The sequence below is a fragment of the Passer montanus genome, unplaced genomic scaffold (assembly GCF_014805655.1).
Source record: "Passer montanus isolate IOZ18808 unplaced genomic scaffold, ASM1480565v1 scaffold53, whole genome shotgun sequence".
Taxonomy (NCBI): Eukaryota; Metazoa; Chordata; class Aves; order Passeriformes; family Passeridae; genus Passer; species Passer montanus.
The window spans coordinates 4,801,869-4,823,852 of NW_024370263.1; the positions used below are offsets into that span (position 1 = coordinate 4,801,869).

A 21,984-nucleotide genomic window follows, 5' to 3' on the forward strand; every position below is an offset into this window, starting at 1 on the left:
AGTGTGATGGACCACACTGTGCTGTACCTCCAGCCTACCTGAGATGTTCTCCAGGACTCCAGCCCATCCTGTGTGCTCTTACAGCAGGAGGTGTGGTGTTATCCACGAGGTGCTGCCACTGCTCTTGGTCATCCTGCTGCTCCCAGGTCACATTCCCCAAGGCAGCTCCGCTTCTCCGCGGGCTCCCGGCGGGGCTGGGAGCTGTGCTGGGTCCAGCAGAGCTCAGAGCCACTGTGGTCAGGCCAGGTCATGTGGAGAACACTGCTCCTCGCTTGGTCAGTCTGACTCACTCTTGGCCAGGCTCTTTGGGAGCCTTGCTTGTGCTGATCTGCTGTTTCTGCCTTATTCTGGAGTTGGAGGAATTTGTGTCCCTGCTAATTTGGTGTTTGGAGCAGAGGGTGCTGCAGGTCCTGGTTCCCTGTTGGTGCAGTGCTCTAGGAGAACTGGGACCTGCAGCCTTTTTATCTGTGAGACTGTTTATCTCTTAAAACACCTTTAATGTTTAGAATTTTTTCCTATGGATGCTAAGGGATGTTGCAATTGAGGAATGAAAAACAGCTTATCTATTCCTCTGGGGATTGGGCTGGAGCCCCTCTGCTCTGGAGCCAGGCTGGGAGAGCTGGGGGTGCTCATCTGGAGAAGAAAAGGCTCCAGGGAGATCTTAGAGTCCCTTCCAGTGCCTGAAGGAGCTCTAGGAGAGCTGGAGAGGGACTTTGGACAAGGGACAACACCTTTTCTGTTAGAAAAAGGTGCTTGCTTGGTTGGTTGGGAATGCTGGGATCTGGTGGTGATTTAGTGAGAATTTCATGAAGCTGTGCTGGGGAACAGCTCTTTTTCTGTTCATAACCACCAACCTTTGGCCAAAAAAGAGAAAAGCCTCCACTGTATCTCAGGAATACAGTCTGGAAAATGCTGGCATGTAACCTTTGAGTGAGAGGAATCCAGCGGGTTGGGGCAGCAGCTCTGACCAGATTGCTACTTCCCTGTTAGCTCTGATAAGAGAACTAGGTCAGTGCTGGGGAGAAGCATTTTATCACTGGATTCCCTTGCTGGAATCCTGGGAGAGCCGTGCACTCCTGCTTGTGTTTCCCTTGGGATCACAGCGTGGTCTGGAGCCCTGTTCTGCCCCATGGGCTCAGGAGCATCCCTGGGGCTGCTGGGTGTCTCTGGCTGCAGCTCCCAGGGCTGTTGTTCAGGATATTGCTCTGTCTCCTGGCAGTGGGTGGGATACAGTGTGCAAAGAAGATTCTCTGGTGTTTATTCCAGTGGAAAAGGAAGGATTTTTGGAGGGGGTGATGTGAAAGGCCGCGGCCTTCTGTGGTCGGCTGCTGGAGCAGAGGTGGGAGTGTGTGGGAGGCTTCCCTTTCCTTGTCCAGTAAAAAGCTTCTGTGGTGTCCAACCACTGTGCAACTGTCTGTGCTGGCAGCAAAAGCAGAAGCTGAAATGCAGGGATCACAGAATCTTAGAATGGTTGGAAGGGACCTTAAAGCTCATCTCATTCCACCCTCTGCCATGGGCAGGACACCTTCCATACTCCAGCTGGGATTTGAATGCACTGAGGCACCTGGAATGTTCAATCCCTGCTCTCCTAGCCCTGGATTTTGTTTGCTAATTGCCTTTATGAGGTTTTGTCCTGAGTTTTAATCCTTTATTTTTAGCTCCACTTTGCTCTCCTCTTTACATTTTAATTCCCTTTTTTGTCCAGCCTATGGTAACCTGTGAGGTGGGGCAGCTTTAATTCCAGCTGATAGAGGGTGCTCCAAAAGATACAAACCCAAAAGAAGAGGTTGTTTGGAGGCTGCTGCTCCAGTGCAGCAGAACTCCCATTCCTGCTGGTGTCTCCCTTTGCTGGTTCCCCATCACTCTATGGCTCCTGCTGAATTATTTCATGTAATGATTTTTGTGTGCATTCATTGCTCTGCCTTTCTGGTAGATGACACAGATTAAATGAAGCCAGACAACGCTCTCAGTTCGGGGTAATGACTTTAACTGGGCGTCCTTTTGTCACTGCAAATTATGGTCAATGATGTAATGCTGGATGTGGAGATACAGTGACAGAGTGTGGGAGTGGTAAGATCATCCCAGAAGGGTTTGGCTTGGAAGGGAGCTTCAAGCTCATCTCATTCCACCTCCCTGCCACAGGCAGGGATACCTTCCACAACCAGGTGATTCCCCAAGAAGATGAATTATTTATCCCTGGAAATCCTGAAGTGAAAATAGCCCCAGGGGGGAGATGTGAGACGAGCACACACAGGTAAACCCTCAGGAAATAACGAGTCCTTGGTGATCCTGGGAGATTTGAGCTCTACAGGCACTTCTGACTCAAGAGTTCTTCATGTTCTGAAGGTTTTCATATGATCATTTCAGGTTACAGCTCTGAAATCCAGAGTTGTATCAAGTGTTTCACAGGTTGCAGCCAACACCTTGCACTTCGTCCAGAACAGAAATTTCAGTTTATTCAAAGTTTGGGTTGTGTTACATTTTTGAATGTGCTGGACTCCCCAGTTGAGATATAATCAAATTCCCTGGTAGTTTGTGGTTTAGGTTCCCATCCCAAAATAGAATCTTGCCAGTGGTAGAACAGCTGGAAATTTCAGTATTAAGTTCATATTCCAGCTTTTTGTCTTTAAAATGAAGTGAAATCAGATGGCAGGGTCTTGCTCAACCTAGGCTCAAGTAACCAAAGACTGAAAATAATCTGCACACAAATATGGTGTGTTTTGGAATTGTGACCATCTGTAGTAGTGTTCACCTTTGTTTTAAATAACTCTGAACAGCTGAAAACAACAGTTCTGTCAGCAATGGACTGGATATGGATTGATTGGAAAAGGGATACACAGAGGGACTAGAGTTGTGTTTAGAAGCACAGAAACTGCATCAAGGCATTCGTGCCTGTTCCCTTTTTCTGCTTTCATGTGAAGTTGTGGGGTGAGCTGAACTTTTTGTGGCCATGTGACATTTTTTTTCCCCCACTTCCTTCTTTGCTCAAGTCTTGCAAGACTTTGAATCACGAGTCTGAGTTCTTTGGTTCCAGGGATACTTGGAGAGGGAGATGAAGTTCTCCAAGAGCATGGAGTGACAGGACAGGGGGAATGGATTCAAACTGAACAAGGGTAGGTGTAGATGAGATATTGGGAGAAATTGTTCTCTGTGAGGGTGGTGAGGCCCACGGTGCCCAGAGAAGCTGTGGCTGCCCCATCCTTGGAAATGTCCAGGGCCAGGTTTGACATAGCTTGGAGCAACCTGGGCTAGTGGAAAGTGTCCCTGCTCATGGCAGGGGGTGAAACTGGGTGAGCTTTAACGCCCCTTTCAACTCAACCCAAACCTTTCTGGGATCTTATTATACTGATTCCACCTTGCTGGTGACAGTGGTGCAAGATTTCCCTGGAATAGGTGTGCAGCTGGACTGAGCCCAGGGCAGGCGTGTCCCTGGCCCTGTGGCTGGGCATGGCCCTGGGTCACTGAGAACCCCAGAGCTTGCACAGCCAAGGCTCTGGGGTGAAAAAATGCCAGAAGGGAGCGATTAGAAAATAACCTGGAGGTCTCTGTGCCTTTTTTGAGTGGGTGCAGCTCTTGGCTCAGGAGCCATCCTTGCCCTGAGGAGCACGAGGGGATGGAGGTGTTTTAATGGCCTCAAACCCTCTGAATGCCTCTGTCCCCCCTTCCAGAGTGGCTCTGTGCTTTATCTTCCATAGGATGTTCAAAGTGCTCCCAGGAAGGAATGAGCAGATTCCTTGTGGGCTTTTCTCTGGTGCTTATCTCCATGCTGGCCAACTGCTCTGCAGATGTGGCTCAGCCCTGCTCCCAGAGGGTGTTCTCTCCATGCCAGGGGCAGCGTGGAACATCCATGGCATGTTTGGGTTTGGGATTATAACACACTTCCTAGATTTTTTTGGTAAAACCAGCTCTGAGCGCAGAGCTGGTTTGCTGATGAGGTTTTGCTGATGAGGCCCAAGTGGCTCACAGTTGGTATTTGGGAATCCTCTGGGCTTTCCCATGTTGTAGTTTCACCAATGGGACCATCCCTGTCCCTGCTGAGCCCAGCACCCCATCCATCCCATAACACCATTCATAATTGCTGCTGGTGCACTGCCTGTAGAATTATTGATGTTGGAAAAGACCTTTCAGATCATCAAGTCCAACCATTGACCTCTTCATTTTTATTTTTCTTAATCTGCTTCTCATTTTTCAACAGTCATGACTGGATTCCAAAGCTCCTCAGCAAGGCTCAGACTGGGAGTTTGGGGATTCACCACCAACAGCTGCAACTTGACTTTTTCCACTTAAGGAAGAGCCTTTCCAGTCCCAAGCACTTTTCTAAATGCTGTTCTTCCTATCCACTGGATTTGTATCTCCTCACCCCCCTTAACAGTAGCCTCTGGCTGTCTGACTTCAACTGGCCTTTTATTCCAATGCCTCCCTTTCCAAAGGGATCACAATCACATGGGCTGAGCAGGATTTTGCCATTAGTGGGGGGTTTTCCTGTAAGTGTTCCCTAGCAGGATGCATTTCCTCTTGCATAAGCAGGCTGCAAACCCTCCGAAGCCACAGAAATCCATCTGTTGGATTCTTGAGATAGATAAATCCTTTATAAACAGGAAAATGGGCAAACTCATGGTAGCTCTTGTGACACATCGTGATGGGAGATCAGAAAGGAGGGGAATGAAAAGTGTCCCTGTGAGCATCCAGCCTTTCCAGGGTCCTTTCAAGAGCTGCCACAAGGGCTGGGCTGTTCAGAGGGCACAGACTGGCAGATGAACCCTAAGTTTTGGTAAAATTCAGCTGGAAGCCACTCAGGGAGGGAATAAATAGGAGGTTTGAAGGCTCATTCCTCTGTCCCCACCAAGATGCCGTGTGGGGCCGAGCGGGATCCAGGAGCTCAGCAGCTGTAGATCTGTCAGCACTTCTATTGTGGAGGCCTTTGCAGGGTGTCCAAAGCTTCTGTTTTAATTTTGCTGAGGGTTGTAACTCTGGCTAAATTTAAAGGCCTTTCAGCTCCCAGTCAGGAGGTTTTAAATCCTCTAATTTTGCACTTTACCCCCCAAAAATATATTCTGTCTAGCAAGTGGGTAGGGAGTTCCTTAGCCAAGGTTTAGGTAATGATCTAATTAACTTCTTTTTTTTAATGCTCATGTTCCAAGTCCACTTCGTAAGAGAAAATCCCCAGCACAGCCCCGTTAGCCATGGATACACTTCCTTACCCACTTGGGTATTTCCAAAGTCACTTCCCCAGGTTCCCTGAACCACCCAGGTCGTCCTTTTGCAAGTGTGATAGGGGCTGAATCAGCCTTTCCTTAGGCTGAATCATCTCAGGTGCTGCTGTCTCACTTGGTAATCCTAAAAGTGGCACAAAAAAGACGTGGACCTGTTAGAGCAGGTCCAGGGGAGGCCACAGAGCTGCTCTGAGGGCCAGAGCCCCTCTGCTCTGGAGTCGGGCTGGGGGAGCTGGGGGTGCTCACCTGGAGAAGAGAAGGCTCCAGGGAGACCTTAGAGCCATTTCCAGTGCCTAAAGGGACTCCAGGAGAGCTGGAGAGGGACTTTAGATAAAGGATGGAGTGACAGGACAAGGGGGAATGGCTTTAAGACAAAAGAGGGTGGATTTAGATGGGAAACTGGGAAGAAATTCCTGACTCTGAAGGTGGTGAGGCCCTGGCTCAGGTTTCCCAGAGAAGCTGTGATGCCCCTGGATCCCAAGGCCAGGCTGGAGGTGTCCCTGCCCATGGCAGGGGGTGGAATGGGATGACTTTCAGGTTCCTTCCAAACCTTTCCAGGAATTGGCCAAGCCTGGAGCTGCTGCCTGTGACCCTGCTGGGAGAACCTGCAGCAACCAAACTGAGCTGTGGATTTTCTTGGAGATGGATGAGGAGGAAGAGGAGAAGGGAAGGCATCCTTTGCAGGCCAGGATTGAGAAGCAAAGAGGAAACTAAACACTCTTCCCATTTAGGGACAGTCTGTGGCAGGGCTAGGACTCTTTTTGGGGTGCTCAGGCTCCCTCTCCCCGCGTTGGGTTTTTCACCTGCTCTCCCTGGTGAGCTGAAAGAGCCGCAGCCGCTGCTCCTTCCAACCACAACCAGCACATTCCCCCCTCCTTCTCCTTGGAGAGCTGCCAGATCAAAATGGCTCTGATCCAACGCCAAGAATCACTCCCTTTGCTATGGAAATGAGCACTTGGAGGCTGCTCACCATGTGTTGATCACAGAGTTCCTGCTAAGGATGATGAGCTGTAGGTGGGGAAGAGGGCAGGGAAGGTGTGTTCCAACAGATCCCTTTGGAACAAATGAGGATATTTTTGGAGGCATCTGAACTCTCTGCATTTTTAAAAAGTCATTTATAGAAAATGGAATGATTACCCTTTGCATCAGAGGGTGAAAATGAGGGAAATCATCTAGTTGGATTTCACCATGGGGTAAAGAGTTTCTCTTCTGTGAAAGTGGAAGGGGTGACAGATCCCCAGCATCTGATATTTGAAATTAATATTTTTTCCTGCTGGTGTGGTATTGATCAAGTGAAGAAGTGATACAATTATCCAAATGATCCTTTGTAACCATCACACCTGAATTGCCAGCATGGAGCAGCCCCATTCCCAGCCCCCTGGCTCTGTGGGATGTGATTCCAGGCAATTTGCTGTGCTGGCTCAGCACGACAAGTTCAAACCTTCTCTTTACCTTCTTCCCAACAATCTGATTTTAATCTGGATTCACAGCAGGGTGGGAATGTTGCCAGGGGGTGAACACTCCTGGAAATCCACCGTGCACAAAGCAGGAGCCTTTTCCCTGCTCCCGGATGAGCTGTGCAGGCAGGGTTTGCTGCAGGGGGTGGGAAAGGGCTGAGGTGTCACACTGGGCTTGAGAGAACATTCCCAATATCCTGGGGTGGCCTGGGGTCACTGGAATGGTGGGAAAATGGGGGTGATGCTGCTCTTGCATGGTGCTCACTGCCAGACCTTGCCATGGAGGTTCAGCTGAGCCTTCCCAGCTCTGGGAGGAGCCCTCGGGATGGAATTGTGTGACAGGGCTCGGAATGAGTCGACACAAATCAGTAACTGGGCGTGGAACTGTGTTTTTTATGATGTGTCTTACCTGAACCTTGAGACTTCAGCATTTCTTGTCATTTGGGCATCTTGGAGTTGAAATTCACCTTTTCTTTGTGCATGATTTGGTGAGGCTGGGATCGTGCTGGAAGTGTCCAAGGAGGCACTTGGTTGGATAAAAGTATTACAAGGTGTCCCTGCCCATGGCAGGGGGTGGAACTGGAGGAGTTTTAAGGTCCTTTCCAACCCAAACCATTCCATGATTTTAGGTAGTGCTCTCACCTGCTGGCTGGAGCTGGAGAGCAGCTCCTGGTTTATGACTTCCCATCTCACTCGGGTGTTCCGGGGTGTGTCCAGCGTGGAACAGGCCTTTGATTTGTGCTCTGAGGGAAAGAAAGTTCATTACACAATTCCGGTGACTGATGGAAGTAGGGAGGAAGCCTAAGTTCAGCTGCAACAGGATAGAAATCATTAACAATTGCCATATAGCTCTTTTCCATGGACACCTTAAACACCTTGTTCTTCCCAAAATTTTGCATTTAAAACCTATTTTTTTCTTAAACATTCTTAATTCTTTTTAAAATATCAGTGTGACAGAGGTACTGTGAGGAACCCCTACCTGCTCTCCATGGCTGGCAATGACCATGGAGCCCATGAAGGTGTTCAGTGGCCTCCACCCCACACCTGGGACAGGTGTCCCCACCACAAAACTGACCCCAGATCCATGGGAAATGGGCACACTGGTGGCTCCAGCGGCACTGGTACATCCCTGTCCCAGCAGCTGAGCCACCATGGAAGTGATCAGTGCCAGTTCCCAAATGGGCTCTGGTGCAAAACAAATGCTCTGCTCCTTCTCCCTTATCTCTGCAGAACTGGAGTTTCACTGCAGAGCTGTCTGTTGTGTTAATTGGAACATTTCCCTCCTCTTCAAACACATTCCGTGGCATTTCCCGGCTCTGATGAGCACTTCCCTGCAGTTATCCCGCTTTTTGTCGTGGTTAATTTTTTATTTCACCTCCCAGACTACAAAACAGCCATCAAGCTCTGCTTCCCTGCGAAGCCTTTGCAGTCACAGACAGCCCTGTGAGCTTTCATCACCTTTGCAGCAGACAGCCTGGGAGCAGGGATTTGGGATGGAACCACATTCCCAGTCTCTCACTCTGGAACGTTGCACTGGAGCGAGGAGCTCCAGGGACTGAGCAGTTTTTCCCAGCCTCTCCATGTGCTTGGGGACCTTCTGGGAGGACAGATAGGAGGTGGACTCTGCTTATTTTTATTTTTTCTCTTTTTTTTTTTTGCTATCCCCAGAGACTGGGACAGAAATATTTTTCCCATATGTAAAAGCAAGATGCTGAATGGAGGCTCCTCTTCTGCTCCCTCTTCTCTGAGGGAGAAAGTCTGGGATGATGGGAAAAGCCCTTCCCAGATGTGAGGGCTCCATAGGTTGTATCCCTAGTCCAAGGTTGGTGTTGTGCCTGTGTCTTCTCCCAGGTGCTGGAATTTTCCACACCAATTCCCTTTGCCTCTATTCTAACTCCAGCATTCTTGAAAATAATTTTTCTCAAGAAATGCTACAGACACACCAAGTTAATTGGAGTCATTAACTTGTTTCCATTACTCCTTTCTGCCTAGGAAACAAATTTTTTTAGGGTGATTTTGGAGTTAGAAGAAAGAACTGGAAGCTAGGGAACATGTGGAACCACTTCACAGGAACACCGGATTTTGAGAGCTTGCATTTTTATTTACATCTTCTGGACCCTGTCTGACTTGAAAGTAAACAAGTTCAATCCAAGACTAGATTTATCCCTGAAAATATGTGGAGACTTGTCTAAAAACTGCTTTTGGGATTAGGAGCTTCCTTTATTGCAGTCAGGGAACACATTTCCAGTGGGGAAATTAATGCTTAACTGGCAAATTCTGTAAAAGCCCCCTGGAAATGCAGTTGGGTTGGGTGCAAAACAACCTTAAATTTTAGTTAATAAAAGAAGGAAAAGGCAAAGCTGGCTGAGAATTTGGCAGGTCTTAAGGTGGAGGTGGAAGTGTCCAAGGCCAGGTTGGATGGGGCTTGGAACAACCTGGGATAGTGGAGAATGTTCCTGCCCATGGCAGGGGGTGGGATGGGATCAATTTTAAGGTCTTTGGTGCCAAGAGGACGGTGCCAAACTCTTTCCAGCAGTGCCAAACAACAGGATGAGGAGCAATGGCCATAAACTAAACCATGTGGAATTCCACCTCACCATGAGGAAGAGCCTCTTCCCGTGGAGGGTGGCCAAGCTGCCCAGAGAGGGTGTGGAGTGTCCCTGTCTGGAGAAATCCCAAACCCACCTGGATGCATTCCTGTGTCACCTGCTCTGGGTGACCCTGCTGTGGTAGAGGGCTGGACTGGGTGATCTCCAGAGATCCCTTCCCACCCCAACCCTTCTGGGATTGTTCCAACCCAAACCATTCCACGACTCTACGAACAGCGAGCGAATCCGTGTTCCCGTGTTGCCGAAAGCGCGGCCGTGGAGCCGCCGACACCATCCAGCCTCGATCCTCATCCAGGAACCTCCTGGACAACCAGGACCTCCTTTCCCTGGAACTGACCCTCTCCTTTTGCATGTGTGTGCAGACACGATGAGGCGGGTGGTACGGCAGAGCAAATTCCGGCACGTCTTCGGCCAGGCGGTGAAGAACGACCAGTGCTACGACGACATCCGCGTGTCGCGCGTCACCTGGGACAGCTCCTTCTGCGCCGTCAACCCCCGCTTCGTGGCCATCATCGTGGATGCCAGTGGTGGGGGAGCCTTCCTGGTGCTGCCTCTGCACAAGGTAAGTGCTGCTGGAGCGTTTCTTGAGCTGCCTGCTCGGCTGTGCTGTCACAATTTCTTTGGGAGTAATGAAGGCTGTGGTGACAGCGGCTGCTCAGTGGTGCCATGTAGGAATGTGTTTAATGTCTGTAATCAGTCTGATGCTTTCTGTACATTAAACACAACAAACAAGCTGTTTGCTTGAGTCATCTGAGCTGATTCTGGCAGAACTTTCCACGTAGAAGTGTATTTTAGAAGCCTCTTTATGATCAAGTCTGGTTTTTCTACTGTCAGGGATTCAGCTTTTTTTTAACCACCTGAATCCAACTGCTCCTTGAGAGTTAAACCAGGAACCACCTGAGCCCAACTGCTCCTTGAGAGTTAAACCAGAAACTATCTGAATCCAGCTGCTCCTTGCAGAATTCATTCAGGAATGCATCTGAGCCCAACTGCTCCTTGCAGGTTTAATTCAGGAATGCACCTGAGCCAAATTGCTCCTTGCAGCCCCACATTGGAGGGATGCAAAGGAATCAGCTGGTTCCAAGAAGGGCATTCCTGTTGCCCCTGGTCCTGCATGGAAAAGTCACATCCATCTTCTGGAGGAGATTCTTCTCTTCTCTCTCTTTCTGTAATGCTTAACCAGCAAATTCTTGTGATCAAAAGATGTTTTTTTGCAACATTCTTTTCTCCGTGACCCTCAAACTCCTCTCTTAAGCCTGTGGTTAAGTTGTCCTCAGTCTGTCATCAGTTCCCAGCTCCACTTCCAGATCTGCCCTGTGGAGTGCAGAATCAGTGCCCAGGATCCAGCAGAACTTCCCACCCGGCCAGGCCAGAGCGGGGGCAGCGACGTCTCCGTCGTGTTAAGCAAAGCCAAACCCCAACCTCCCAAAATAGCTCAGCTTGCTGCTCTGATGAGCAGCCCTTCCCTGCTTAGGGCTCATCCTCAGGCCACGTGGCCTCCTGCCTGGTGGTGGCACTTGGTGGCACTGCCCTGGATTAGGAATTCCTCCTTCAGCTGCCTCATGGCACAGATGCTGACAGCTGGGCATGTGCATCCCTCTTTTCCTCTCTTATATCCCAAATCTGATGAGGGAGACTGGGGGCTCAGCCTGGAGGAAAGGAGGCTCAGGGGGGAGCCTCTGGTTCTCCACAAATCCCTGACAGGAGGGGACAGCTGGGGGGGTCAGGCTGTGCTCCCAGGGAACAGGGACAGATCTGGAGGGAACGGCCTCAAGCTGTGCAAAGGGAGGTTTAGACTGGATACTGTGGAGAATTTCCTCATGGAAAGGGTTCTCAGGCATTGGAACAGGCTGCCCTGAGCAGGGATGGAGTCCCCATCCCTGCAGGGATTTAAAAGCCCTGTGGATGTGGCACTTGGGGACATGATGGCCTTGGCAGTGCTGGGGGAACAGTTGGACTCAGAGGGCTTTTCCAACGTTAATGATTCCATGATTCTGTGTTTTCTCAGTCCCTGGCAGAAATTCCTGTTATTTCTGAGTGCCCTTTTGGCATTCTTAAGTACCATCTTTGGTGTTATTTTTCACATCCATTCTGTTCTTCCTCCCACCCTCTTATTTATCACTGCCTTGGTGCCCTCAGCTCCATTCCTGCCTTCCACAGGCATTTAATATCCACATCTGAGGAGGTTCCATGGGAAGCTGGAGGAGCTGTGGCCCTCACCCCCAGCCTGACACGTTCTTTTGCAATGCAGTGCTTTGCTGGCTCTGCTCTAACCAGTTCCTGTATTCCGCATTTATTTTTATAGCCTGGGCTGATGAAATTGTTCCTTTAGTTCCTTCAACACCCTAAATAAAATTCGGATTTCTCTTTGAGCCTGTTTTGTACAGATATTTATGAAGCTCCCCGCAGCAAAATCCTTGTTGTTATAGTCAAAAAAAAAAAAAAAAAAAAGCAATTTTCAACCACGGGATTGGGCTGATTTTAAAACTGAGCCATAAAAATACACTTGCTGCATTTCTGCAGGGGAAATGTCCCATAACGACATCGCGGCTGCTCAGTCCCAGCGCTTTGCGGCTCACTGGGAATCACCTGGGATGTGGCTGACCCTGGGTGCGGGAGCACAGAAAAAGGGCGATTTTACTCGTTTAAATGTGCTTTTCTTGCCAATTCTCGCTGACACTACAGGGTTCTGTTGTGGCCGGGGTTTATCGCTGCCGGGCTGGAGGCTCCCAGCTCCCTCCGGGCGCTGAGGGGGCGGTCTGGGGGTGTTTTTGGGGCGGACTGGGGGTGTTTTTGGGGCGGACGAGCCCCCCGGGCCCCGCTCCCCGCTCCCATGTGCTCGGGAGGGGCGGCCCCGCTCCGGCGGGAGGGGAGGCCCCGCCCCTCGCGCAAGCCCCGCCCCTCCGCGCGCGCGCACCCGCGCTCGCCGCAGCGGCACTGCGGCGGCCGCGGCTTTTTACCTTATATGGTCATGGCAGCGCTCGCGGCCGCCGCGCTGATTGGCGGGGGCGGGGGCGCGGCGCGGCAAGTGCGCGGGAATTAACCCGTGAGCGCGGGAATCCATTAACCCGTGAGCGCGGGAATTAACCCGTGTGTGTGCGGGAATCCATTAACCCGGGAGCGCGGGATTTAACCCGTGTGTGTGCGGGAATCCATTAACCCGGGAGCGCGGGATTTAACCCGTGTGAGCGCGGGAATCCATTAACCCGTGTGTGTGCGCGGGAATTAACCCGTGTGAGCACGGGAATCCATTAACCCGTGTGTGTGCACGACCGAAGCCCGGTGCCCGCACGTCCCCAGCTCCCCGTGCTGCCGGGCTCTCTCCGTCCCCCCGCACCAAGCGGAGTCGCAGGGGTCTCCTCCTCCTTCCACCCCCGCAGCTCCCGGGGCACCGCAGCCCGCGCAGCCCAGCCCGCACAGCCCGGCCGGCGCTGCTGCCCGTGGAAATGCTTTGTCTGAGCTTCCTGTTCCCTTGCACGCACTTGTGCAGGGGCTTTGCCAGCAGCTCGCCATTCCCGTGCTCCGGCAGGAGCTGCTGAGCATCCGACAATCTCATTCCCACAGGTTGGGGGTTGGCCTCTGCTGGAATGAGGGACATAGTTTGGAAAAGCTGTAATTCCTCTCGGTCAGGGTTGTGTAGGTGCTAAGAGCCAGGGCAATCAGTATTAACTCTGCTCACCAGGGAAGGAGTTGGAAACTTCCCTGCTTGTGCTGGGCTGTGGTTGTAGAGTTGGTTTTCTCTGAGGTTTGTCCCAGGGAGAGCTCTGGGTACGCAGGGAAGGCACCAGATAAAAATTCTCTGCTTTTCCTGATATGTTGGGCAGGATGACTTGGAAAGACCTGGATTCAGGGGCTGGTTCTGGTGCTGGATCTGTGCTCCAGCACAACTGGAGAAAATTTTGTTTTTTCCCCTCCTCAAAAACTCTTTGCAGTTTTTATCTGCACAGAAAACTCGCTGCAAATGTTCCTTTTCATTTGAGTTCATGCAGAAAGATCCATTCAGCCACGAACTGTGTTACATAAGGCCTTTACCAGAGGTTTATTCTGTCTCTTTTGGATACACTTTTATTAGATTTTAACATTTTCCTGATCCTTTCCTGCTCCCCCTTCACAGCAGCAGCATTCCTGCAGGATCTGGGATCAGATGGTGCCCTGAGAGGCAATCAGCATGTGGGTGGGGGCGTGCACACCTCGGGAATGATCTTCTCCAAGGAATATGTTGTTCTGCAAGTGACAGGCCTTGGTGTTCATCCATGGCATCTGAGAGTTGTTAAGCAGCTCTTCCCAATTCCTATTCCACCAGGAAGGATTTGGGGGAAAGAAAATCATCTTTTTCTGAACTGTGTGTAGGATAAAATCAGGTTTTTGCTGTGATGGGTTTAATGAGCCTTTCCAGCCGTTTTAGGGGGAGTGTGATGGATTTTGTCCTTTTATTTCACCTTGGATTTTTCTCTATAAAAAGAAGTTTATATTTATCACTGTCAGCTTGATTCCAATGGATCATCAGGTTCTAATGCAGTAGGGAAGAGAGGGCAGCAGAGGGGCTAATGGATCTCATTCCTCCAGGGAAAAAAGCATCAAATTCCATCCCCTGTCTTACAGCCAGAGGTTTGTACAAATATCTCTGCAATTTTAAGGCTTTGTCCAGTAATAAAAATGAAAGTTGTACTTGGTGGGGCCCTGGATCATGTGTTCCCAGCTCGTGGGGATGATCCCTGTGGGTCCCTGTGGATCCCTTTGGATCCTTTTGGATCCCTGTGTCCTTGCCCAGCAGCTCTGCTCTCTCTGGGTGGATGCTCATCCTCTGAACAGCAGCAGAGTTTTACCACTTTATCCAGAGCCCTCAACTTCTGAGGTACCCATTGGCTTTCCTGCAGTTGGGAAGGAGCAGAGGGATGAACTGCTTTGGAAATCAGATTTTTGAGAGGGGAAAAAAAACCACTGACTCTGTCCTTTTAAATTGTAATGTCATTTCTGGGACAGATATCCATGAAGATGCTGGGGCTGTGCTGCACTCCCAGCTCCTAGTGATGGGATTTTGCAGCTTGGGTTGGCTGTGAGGGCTGTTGATGTTGTTTTTTGGGGTTTTTTTCCTTTTTAAAGCCAGCATGTGTCCATTCTGTGGCAGCCTGGGATGGAATCACAGAATCATGGAATCCTTAAAGTTGGAAAATAGCTCCAAGCTCATCAAGTCCAACCTTTGACCAAGTGAACCACATCACCAAATGCCCCAAGTGCTTGTGTTTTAACACTTCCAGGGATGGTGACTCCCCCACTTCCCTGGGGAGCCCCTTCCATGCTTGACGGATGCTCATCCTCTGAACAGCAGCAGAGTTTTACCACTTTATCCAGAGCCCTCAACTTCTGAGGTACCCATTGGCTTTCCTGCAGTTGGGAAGGAGCAGAGGGATGAACTGCTTTGGAAATCAGATTTTTGAGAGGGAAAAAAAAAACACTGACTCTGTCCTTTTAAATTGTAATGTCACTTCTGGGACAGATATCCATGAAGATGCTGGGGCTGTGCTGCACTCCCAGCTCCTAGTGATGGGATTTTGCAGCTTGGGTTGGCTGTGAGGGCTGTTGATGTTGGTTTTTGGGGTTTTTTTTTCCTTTTTAAAGCCAGCATGTGTCCATTCTGTGGCAGCCTGGGATGGAATCACAGAATCATGGAATCCTTAAAGTTGGAAAATAGCTCCAAGCTCATCAAGTCCAACCTTTGACCAAGTGAACCACATCACCAAATGCCCCAAGTGCTTGTGTTTTAACATTTCCAGGGATGGTGACTTCCCTGGGGAGCCTCTTCCATGCTTGAGCACCCTTCCAGTGAAGAAATTTCCCCCAATATCCAACGTCACAGCTCTGCAGCTGCCAAGGTGACAACGGGAGCACTGCTGGGGGATTCTTGGAGAGCACAGGGGCCTCTTATTGCCTGGCTTTCCAGTGGGTCTTTTGGGAATAACATTTCCTAATCTTCCAGATTAGTTCAGGATGCCTGGGCTGGGCTGTGGGGTGACTGATGGGCATGGGCAGGAGTTTCCATTTCAGCCCAGTTTTCTCCCAGTTGCCTCCTCCAGGCCCAGCTGCTGCAGCCAGAGATGGAGGCTCAGTGCTCAGAAGTTCCCTGCATGAAATTCAGGACTTTTTTAAAAAGAAAAATCCACAGTTTAAAGAAAAGATGAGTATTTTCTCTAGCAGAGAAAAGGTGCAGTCGGTTGGGGTTTCAAACTTTGCAGTTGTGACCTGATTTCCTTCCTCAAACTTGTGCAGAGTGAGGGGGGAGCTGCTTTGGCTTGTGCAACTCGATGCCACTTCCCTAATTTAAATGGAGATTTCAAGGAGCACAGCCATGGGCTGGGGAAGCAGCTGTTCTCCTTGATATTTTTACCATAATCCATGAGCTGTTTCCTGCCACCAAATGCCCTTTTCTGGCAGAGAAACGATCACAAGACACTCAAATTAATTCATAAAACTCCCACTTTTAGGAACAGTTTTCTTGTGTTGCTTATCCATCCCTTTTGGATTTAATCATACTTTTTTCTTCTTATCTGTCACTTTTTTTCTGGTCTGGGTTTAATATTTCTGATGATTTAACTTTTTTTGTTTTTCTGATCTGGAATACATGAAACACATTAAAATTTAATTTTAATAATTACAATTAATCTAATAAGGCAAATTCCCCCCTTGCTGAAACACCTGAATATTGAGTGTGTATTCAGTCAACACCAACTTTATTAAAAATCCTCAAATTCACCTTTTTGACCAACATTTCATAAAATACAACTCCAGATTCCAAAAGTTATCAGGGATGTGTCAAACCACAACCCCAGTGGATTATGAGAAGGATTGAATTTCTTGAAGTTCATTTCAAGCTGAGTATCAGCACTTGAGATTTATTTGAAATCCTCTCCTAATTATAAGATTACATTTTCCAAATAAATAAATAAATCCCCAAACCTGGGAGCATTAGAGCAGCATGGAAACACACCCAGCTGCCAACCAAGCACCTTGCCAAACCTCGTGGCGTCCTGGTTGCAAAGGAACTGTCTTGAAAACCATGGGATTTGGGGATTTTGCAGCCTGCTGGGTTTTTACAACCCTACTGCAGCTTTCCCTTTTGGCAAATGCCCTAAAATACTGATTTTTCCAGCTTTTCTGAGCTGAGTGCTGGGAATTGGGGTTCCCTGCTCCAGGGAATGCTGCCGGGAGGAGGAATCCTGTGGATGGAATTTGCAGAAGCGATGCTGAGAGGTGATAAAATACATCCCTGAGTTCAAAGCTGCCCACGCTGAGGGGTCAGCCCTGGGCTGGTGCTGCGGGTGGCTGTCCTGTGCTGTCCCCACAGTGCTTGGGGACATCTCTGCTGGAGGTGCTGGTGACGAGGGGCGGATGCGGCGCCGAGCTCAGGAAAGCACCGCGGTTTCCTCTGCTCTGCAGAGACGTTTGGTGCCTCTGACCACAAGGCAGGAGCTTCTCTCCAAGGGCTGGGGCTCGTGCTCGCCCTGCTGGGGCCTCCAGCAGCACTTTTATGTCCTTATTTAGTCTCGTTCTGATGTTTGCTGCTCATTTTTGTACGTCCCCAGAGGTGGACGAGGGAGGACGGGATGTGGCACTCGGGGATCTGGGCTGGGTGACAAGGTGGGGATTGGTCACAGCTTGGGTGGTCTTGGGGGTCTTTCCAACCTGAATGGTTCTGGAATTATTCCTGGTGCTGGTGAGCAGCAGAGTCTCTGCTCTCATGCCCAAGTGAAGATGTTGATGCCCCTGGGCTCTTCATCTCCCTGGGATTGTCTTCCTCTGCCAGATCCCAGGGAGCTGCTGTGTGGAACATCTCGGGCTCTGTTTGTCCTCTATTCCTTGGTTTGATAATTCTTTGTGGATAAACCAGCTTGAGGTTGCTGCTAAATAACATCTCCTTTCCCCATCCTGCCTGTCTGCCTGTTGGAAACGGGGTTTGGTGTCACTCTCCTGGTGCAGGCAGGGACAGGGGCTGTCTGTAGGTGATGCACAGGGAATTCTGCCCCTCTGCCCTGCTCAGGTGAGACCCCACCTGCAGAGCTGCCTCCAGCTCTGCAGTCCCACCACAGGAAGGACATGGAACTCTTGGAGAGAGTCCAGAGGAGGCCACAGAGCTGCTCTGAGGAGCCAGGCTGGGAGGGCTGGGGGGGGTCACCTGGACAAGAGAAGGCTCCAGGGAGAGCTCAGAGCCCCTTCCAGTGCCTAAAGGAACCCAAGGAGAGCTGGAGAAGGACTTTGGACAAAGGATGGAGAGAGAGGACAAGGGGGAATGGCTTTAAGATAAAAGAGGGTAGATTTAGATGAGATACTGGGAAGAAATTCCTGACTCTGAAGGTCGTGAGGCTCTGGCTCAGGTTTCCCAGAGAAGCTGTGATGCCCCTGGATCCCTGGAAGTGCCCAAAGCCAGGCTGGACAGGGCTTGGAGCCACCTGGGATGGTGGAATGTGTCCCTGCCCATGACAGGGGGTGGGACTGGATGATCCTTAAGGTCCTTCCAACCCAACCCATTCCATGGTTGTGGAAGCTCTGCTCCTTGTGGAGGTGCAGGATCCTGGTTTAAGAGCTGAGCTCTGTCCCAGGTGGTGGGAAGCAGCTCCTGGGTGTCACTGCTGTCACAGGCTCTGGCTGCTCCTGCTGTGCAGGTTCATCACAAGCCAAACTGAAAGGTGAAATTTGGGGTTTAATTTGCTCAAATTAATTTTTTTTTTTTTTGTCTCCCCACAGTAATAAATGACTGTAAAACCCCAAAACTGAACCTACAAGTCCTTGTGCAGCCTGGAAATAGTCACCAGGGGCTCCTCCTGGAGGATCCCACTGATTCCTGCCAGGGAGCCAGAACAGGCAGTCCCTGACATTTTGCATTATTGTTCCTATTTTTCCTTTTTGGTTCAAGCCTGTATTTGTCTGTGGCCTGTCATGTGCCTTCTGCAGTTCGTGTGCTCTGCATGGTTCTCCTTTTAATTGGGTAAATTAAAATGGATGAATTCTACATGGCAGTTGGATGTATTAATTTTTTAAATCCTATTTCACATTATGGCATCCAAGAGGGATTACACAGGCTTTAATTTTTGAATGGCAGGTTTATGGCTTTTCATCTACAACTCTTCCCCTTTTAATAATTCCAAAAGCAGCTGAATCACTGAGTCTCTTCTTTCTTTTGGAGCCTAAATTTGGCCTTTTAGGAGCTAGTGGGGTCTTTTGGGATCAATATCTTGTTTTGGGGTTTGTGGAGGGCTCCAGGTCAGTCATCCCCTAAAGCCAATGTCCAGCATTATTCTGGTTATCAGCCTTGAATAGCAGCAGCCTCCCACATGAAGCAGGGTGGGAGGCATAAATTAAGGAATGTCACCTCCAAGGTTGGGGAATGTTACCATCCAATGGCACAAGTGAAATTCCAACCATTTCTTCTGCGTGTTTAAACACAAAAGAAGGTGACCCCATCCCAGACCTGTCCCTGCTGTGTCCCTTCTCCCATCACTCATCATGAAAAGGTCATGGAAACAAAACCCCATGGAGCAGGACCAGGGGTGTGGCTGTGGAAGTGGAGGAGTCTCCTCCTCACCCTGCTGCTGCTGTGCATCTTTATCTTCAGTATTGTAAATATTTTTCCTTGTGTGCAGGGCTTGGCCAAGAGAGAGAAGGATGAGGAGAGTGATTTCCCTTTTCCTTCTTTGTTGGGATCAGGACCTTCAGGACCTCCTCAGCAAAATGTAGACCCAGGGGCAGAATTGGTGTCTCAACATCAGCTGGGTTGGCATCACTGGATTTGTGCCAGTTCAGGTTTAAGTGGTTAATTAGCTCATTTTCTTGGAAATGTTATCTCTGTAGGGAGCTTGGCATTGGTGGCCTCGGTCGTCTGGCCATGAGAGGCAGGTGTGGCTGTCACAGTCCATGCTGGCAACATTTGTTCCTCAAAACAATATTTCCTCTGCACAATTGCATCCTAAAATCTTCACATCCAAGCAAAATCCTTTTGTTTTAGGAAAACAGGGAGACCTGGTAAATTCAGTGACAAGCAACGCCCTCCAATGACATTTTGACTTTGGTTGTCTTCAGCTATCTCTGTTGGGAAGCAGATGAAACCAGAGTTTTGCTTTTCCCAAAAAGGTTGAGGTGTAAAAAGGGTTGGTGTGGCAGCAGGTGCTGAGATGTGGGATCACAACCCTGCTGTGCTGGATCTCTGAACCCTTTCCTCTGCTCCTGGGGAGTTTCCAGCTCGTTGATGCTGGAGAAGAGCTGCTCTGTTCCTCTGATCCATGAGTTCAAATCTCATGGAATTGTGGATATGAAAGAGCAAGCAGAGGGTTGGGAAGCACCTTCCTTCAGGATATCACAGCTCTCTTTCTCCTTCTTCCCTGCAGACAGGCAGGATTGACAAGTCCTACCCCACGGTGTGTGGGCACACGGGGCCGGTGCTGGACATCGACTGGTGTCCCCACAACGACCAGGTCATCGCCAGCGGCTCCGAGGACTGCACCGTCATGGTGAGTGCTCCTGGTGGGTGGGCTTTGCTCCCTGCTGGAGCTCCTGCTCCAAAGGACGCTGCAGTTCCTGGAGGTGTCTCCAGGAACCTTCTGTTCCGAGGTGCGGTGAGGGCAGAGTCGTCATGGAAGGGTTTGGGTTGGAAGGGACTTAGAGCTCGTCCCATTCCAACCCCTGCCATGGGCAGGGACACCTTCCATGGACCAGGTTGGCCCAAGCCCTGTCCAACCTGGCCTTGGACACTTCCAGGGGTGGCCAACCTGTGCCAGGGCCTCACCACTCCCACAGGGAAGAATTTTTTTCCCATTTTTCCTTCCCCTGGGCATTTGTTTGATGTTTGGGAAGAGGAATGAGAGTGCCAATGTGTGGTGAGGTGTTCTGATTTGCTGAGCTTTGAGAAGACAGGTGTTCCTTACCTCGAATATCCCAATGGATGTAGAGGTGTGTGTTAGGAAGAGGCAGGGATTGGAAGGGAATGAGCCCAGCAGGTTCCAAGATTCCTTCAGCCCCTGATTTAAGGAAGTTGCTTGAAATTTTCCCTGTATCTCCAAGTTTTGAGCAGGTGTCAAAAGGTCTTTTTTTTAATAAAAAAAATAAAAATAATCTCCCAAATTCTACACCTGCCAGCCTTGGATTGAGACCTGTTTTAAGTCAGTGATGGCCCAGGCGGGCTCGCTCCGTGACGGATGTGGAATCCCATGTATGCAAACACAGCAGAATAAGTGAAAGAAAATCCTTGGAAGATGAAATAATGCCAAATAACTCCAGGGATCTTTGGCCATATTTAGAAATGCTGTAGGCTGAATGTTATATTGAAATCTTATTATAGATCATGTCAGATAAATTCCTTTGCTTCTGTTCATCGTTAAAATGTTTGGGAGGGGATTCATCCCAAGAGGCTTTTCCTGGGACAGCTCTTGCCTGTGATCTCTCAGTCTTGGAAGCTGAAACATGTTAACAAAACGGGCTATATTTAATATTAAACAAAACAACAACTTCTGTGTTAGCAACTCTCACTACTGGGCTGGAACTGAGCTTTGGAAGGATGCAGGAATGTTTCTCCAACCAGAATGTAGAAGGGCTGCACATTGGGAATGTTTCTGAAATGTGAGCATCAGTGCAGGCCCAGAGCTGCCTCCTTGGAGGCAAAATTAGTCTGTAATCCAAGTGCAATGAGAAATATGTTGGGAGGCTCCAGAGGGACTGAATTGTGGAGAAAAACTGACAGAGTTCAGTTACAAGTTATCCAAGTGGACAAGCTCTCTCCCTCCCACCATCCCAAATCCACTCTCTCCCTTCACACCACCCTGATGTGGACACAAACTGCAGGAATCTGCACCTCCTGCTGGACTCTGGGGGTTCTCCACACATCCCAAGGTGGGGATGAGCTTCCCATCAGTACCCATGTGGGAAGGAGGGTGGGCCTGGGTGGGCTGGAGCAGGGTGAAGCTTCTCTGGGGTTTTTTCACCCTCCTGGTCATGTTTGGTGTGACCTGTCTGGAGTGGAAGGGGAAATAGGTGAGTCCTTGCTGCACTTCCAGGATCAGGGATGTGCAGGGTTTGCAGGATGCTGGGGGTGTGTTAGCTGGAGGTTTGGAATGGGAGATGATGGATCCCAAATCATTCAGGGCAGTTGGGAACTGCACTGGAGTGTAAAGAGCACCCCTGGCTTGGACTTCTGGTAATGAGCTGATGAGCTTTCCAAATTTTAATTGCTTTTCTGGCCTGGCAGGGATAGTTCAGTGTCCTGTTTTCCTGGACAGAGGGTTTGGGTCCTGCTTCCTGAGCAGCCTGAGCAGAATAAAGCCAAGGAGCTTTGCAGGACACGTGGCTGCTCGTGGGCTCCGAGCTCTGCGGGGGGAGACGCGGAAAAGCGACGTGGGGATGCTGTGGCAATTCCAGCTGCTGCAGAAAAGACCTTGTTCTTAAGGACCATCTGTGCCCTGGCACTCAGGGATTTAGCATCTCACCCTCTGCCACAAGAAGTCTCAGCTACGTCAGCCAGATATGTATTGAGGGAGAGGAAGGGGATTTGGGATGGTGTGAGGGGGAGAATGTGGATTTGGGATGGTGTTGAGGGAGGGAATAAGGATCTGATATTGTATTCAGGGAGAGAACATGGATTTGGGGTGGTATTGAGGGATATAATATGGATTTGGGATGTATTGAGGGAGAGAACATGGATTTGGGATGGTATTGAGGGAGAGA

At 49.8% G+C, this 21,984-nt stretch overlaps 1 protein-coding gene across 2 annotated transcripts in view; it reads left to right on the forward strand.

The window, feature by feature from the left end:
• CORO1C (coronin 1C) overlaps positions 1–21,984 on the forward strand; it is a 47,825-nt gene that overhangs the window by 15,037 nt on the left and 10,804 nt on the right. For both annotated transcript variants that reach the window (XM_039724891.1, XM_039724893.1), the window contains exons 2-3: positions 9,642–9,841; positions 19,656–19,778. In XM_039724891.1, the coding sequence (XP_039580825.1) occupies positions 9,647–9,841; positions 19,656–19,778 (318 nt within the window). In that variant the 5' untranslated portion in view covers positions 9,642–9,646. The remainder of the gene's footprint in view (positions 1–9,641; positions 9,842–19,655; positions 19,779–21,984) is intronic.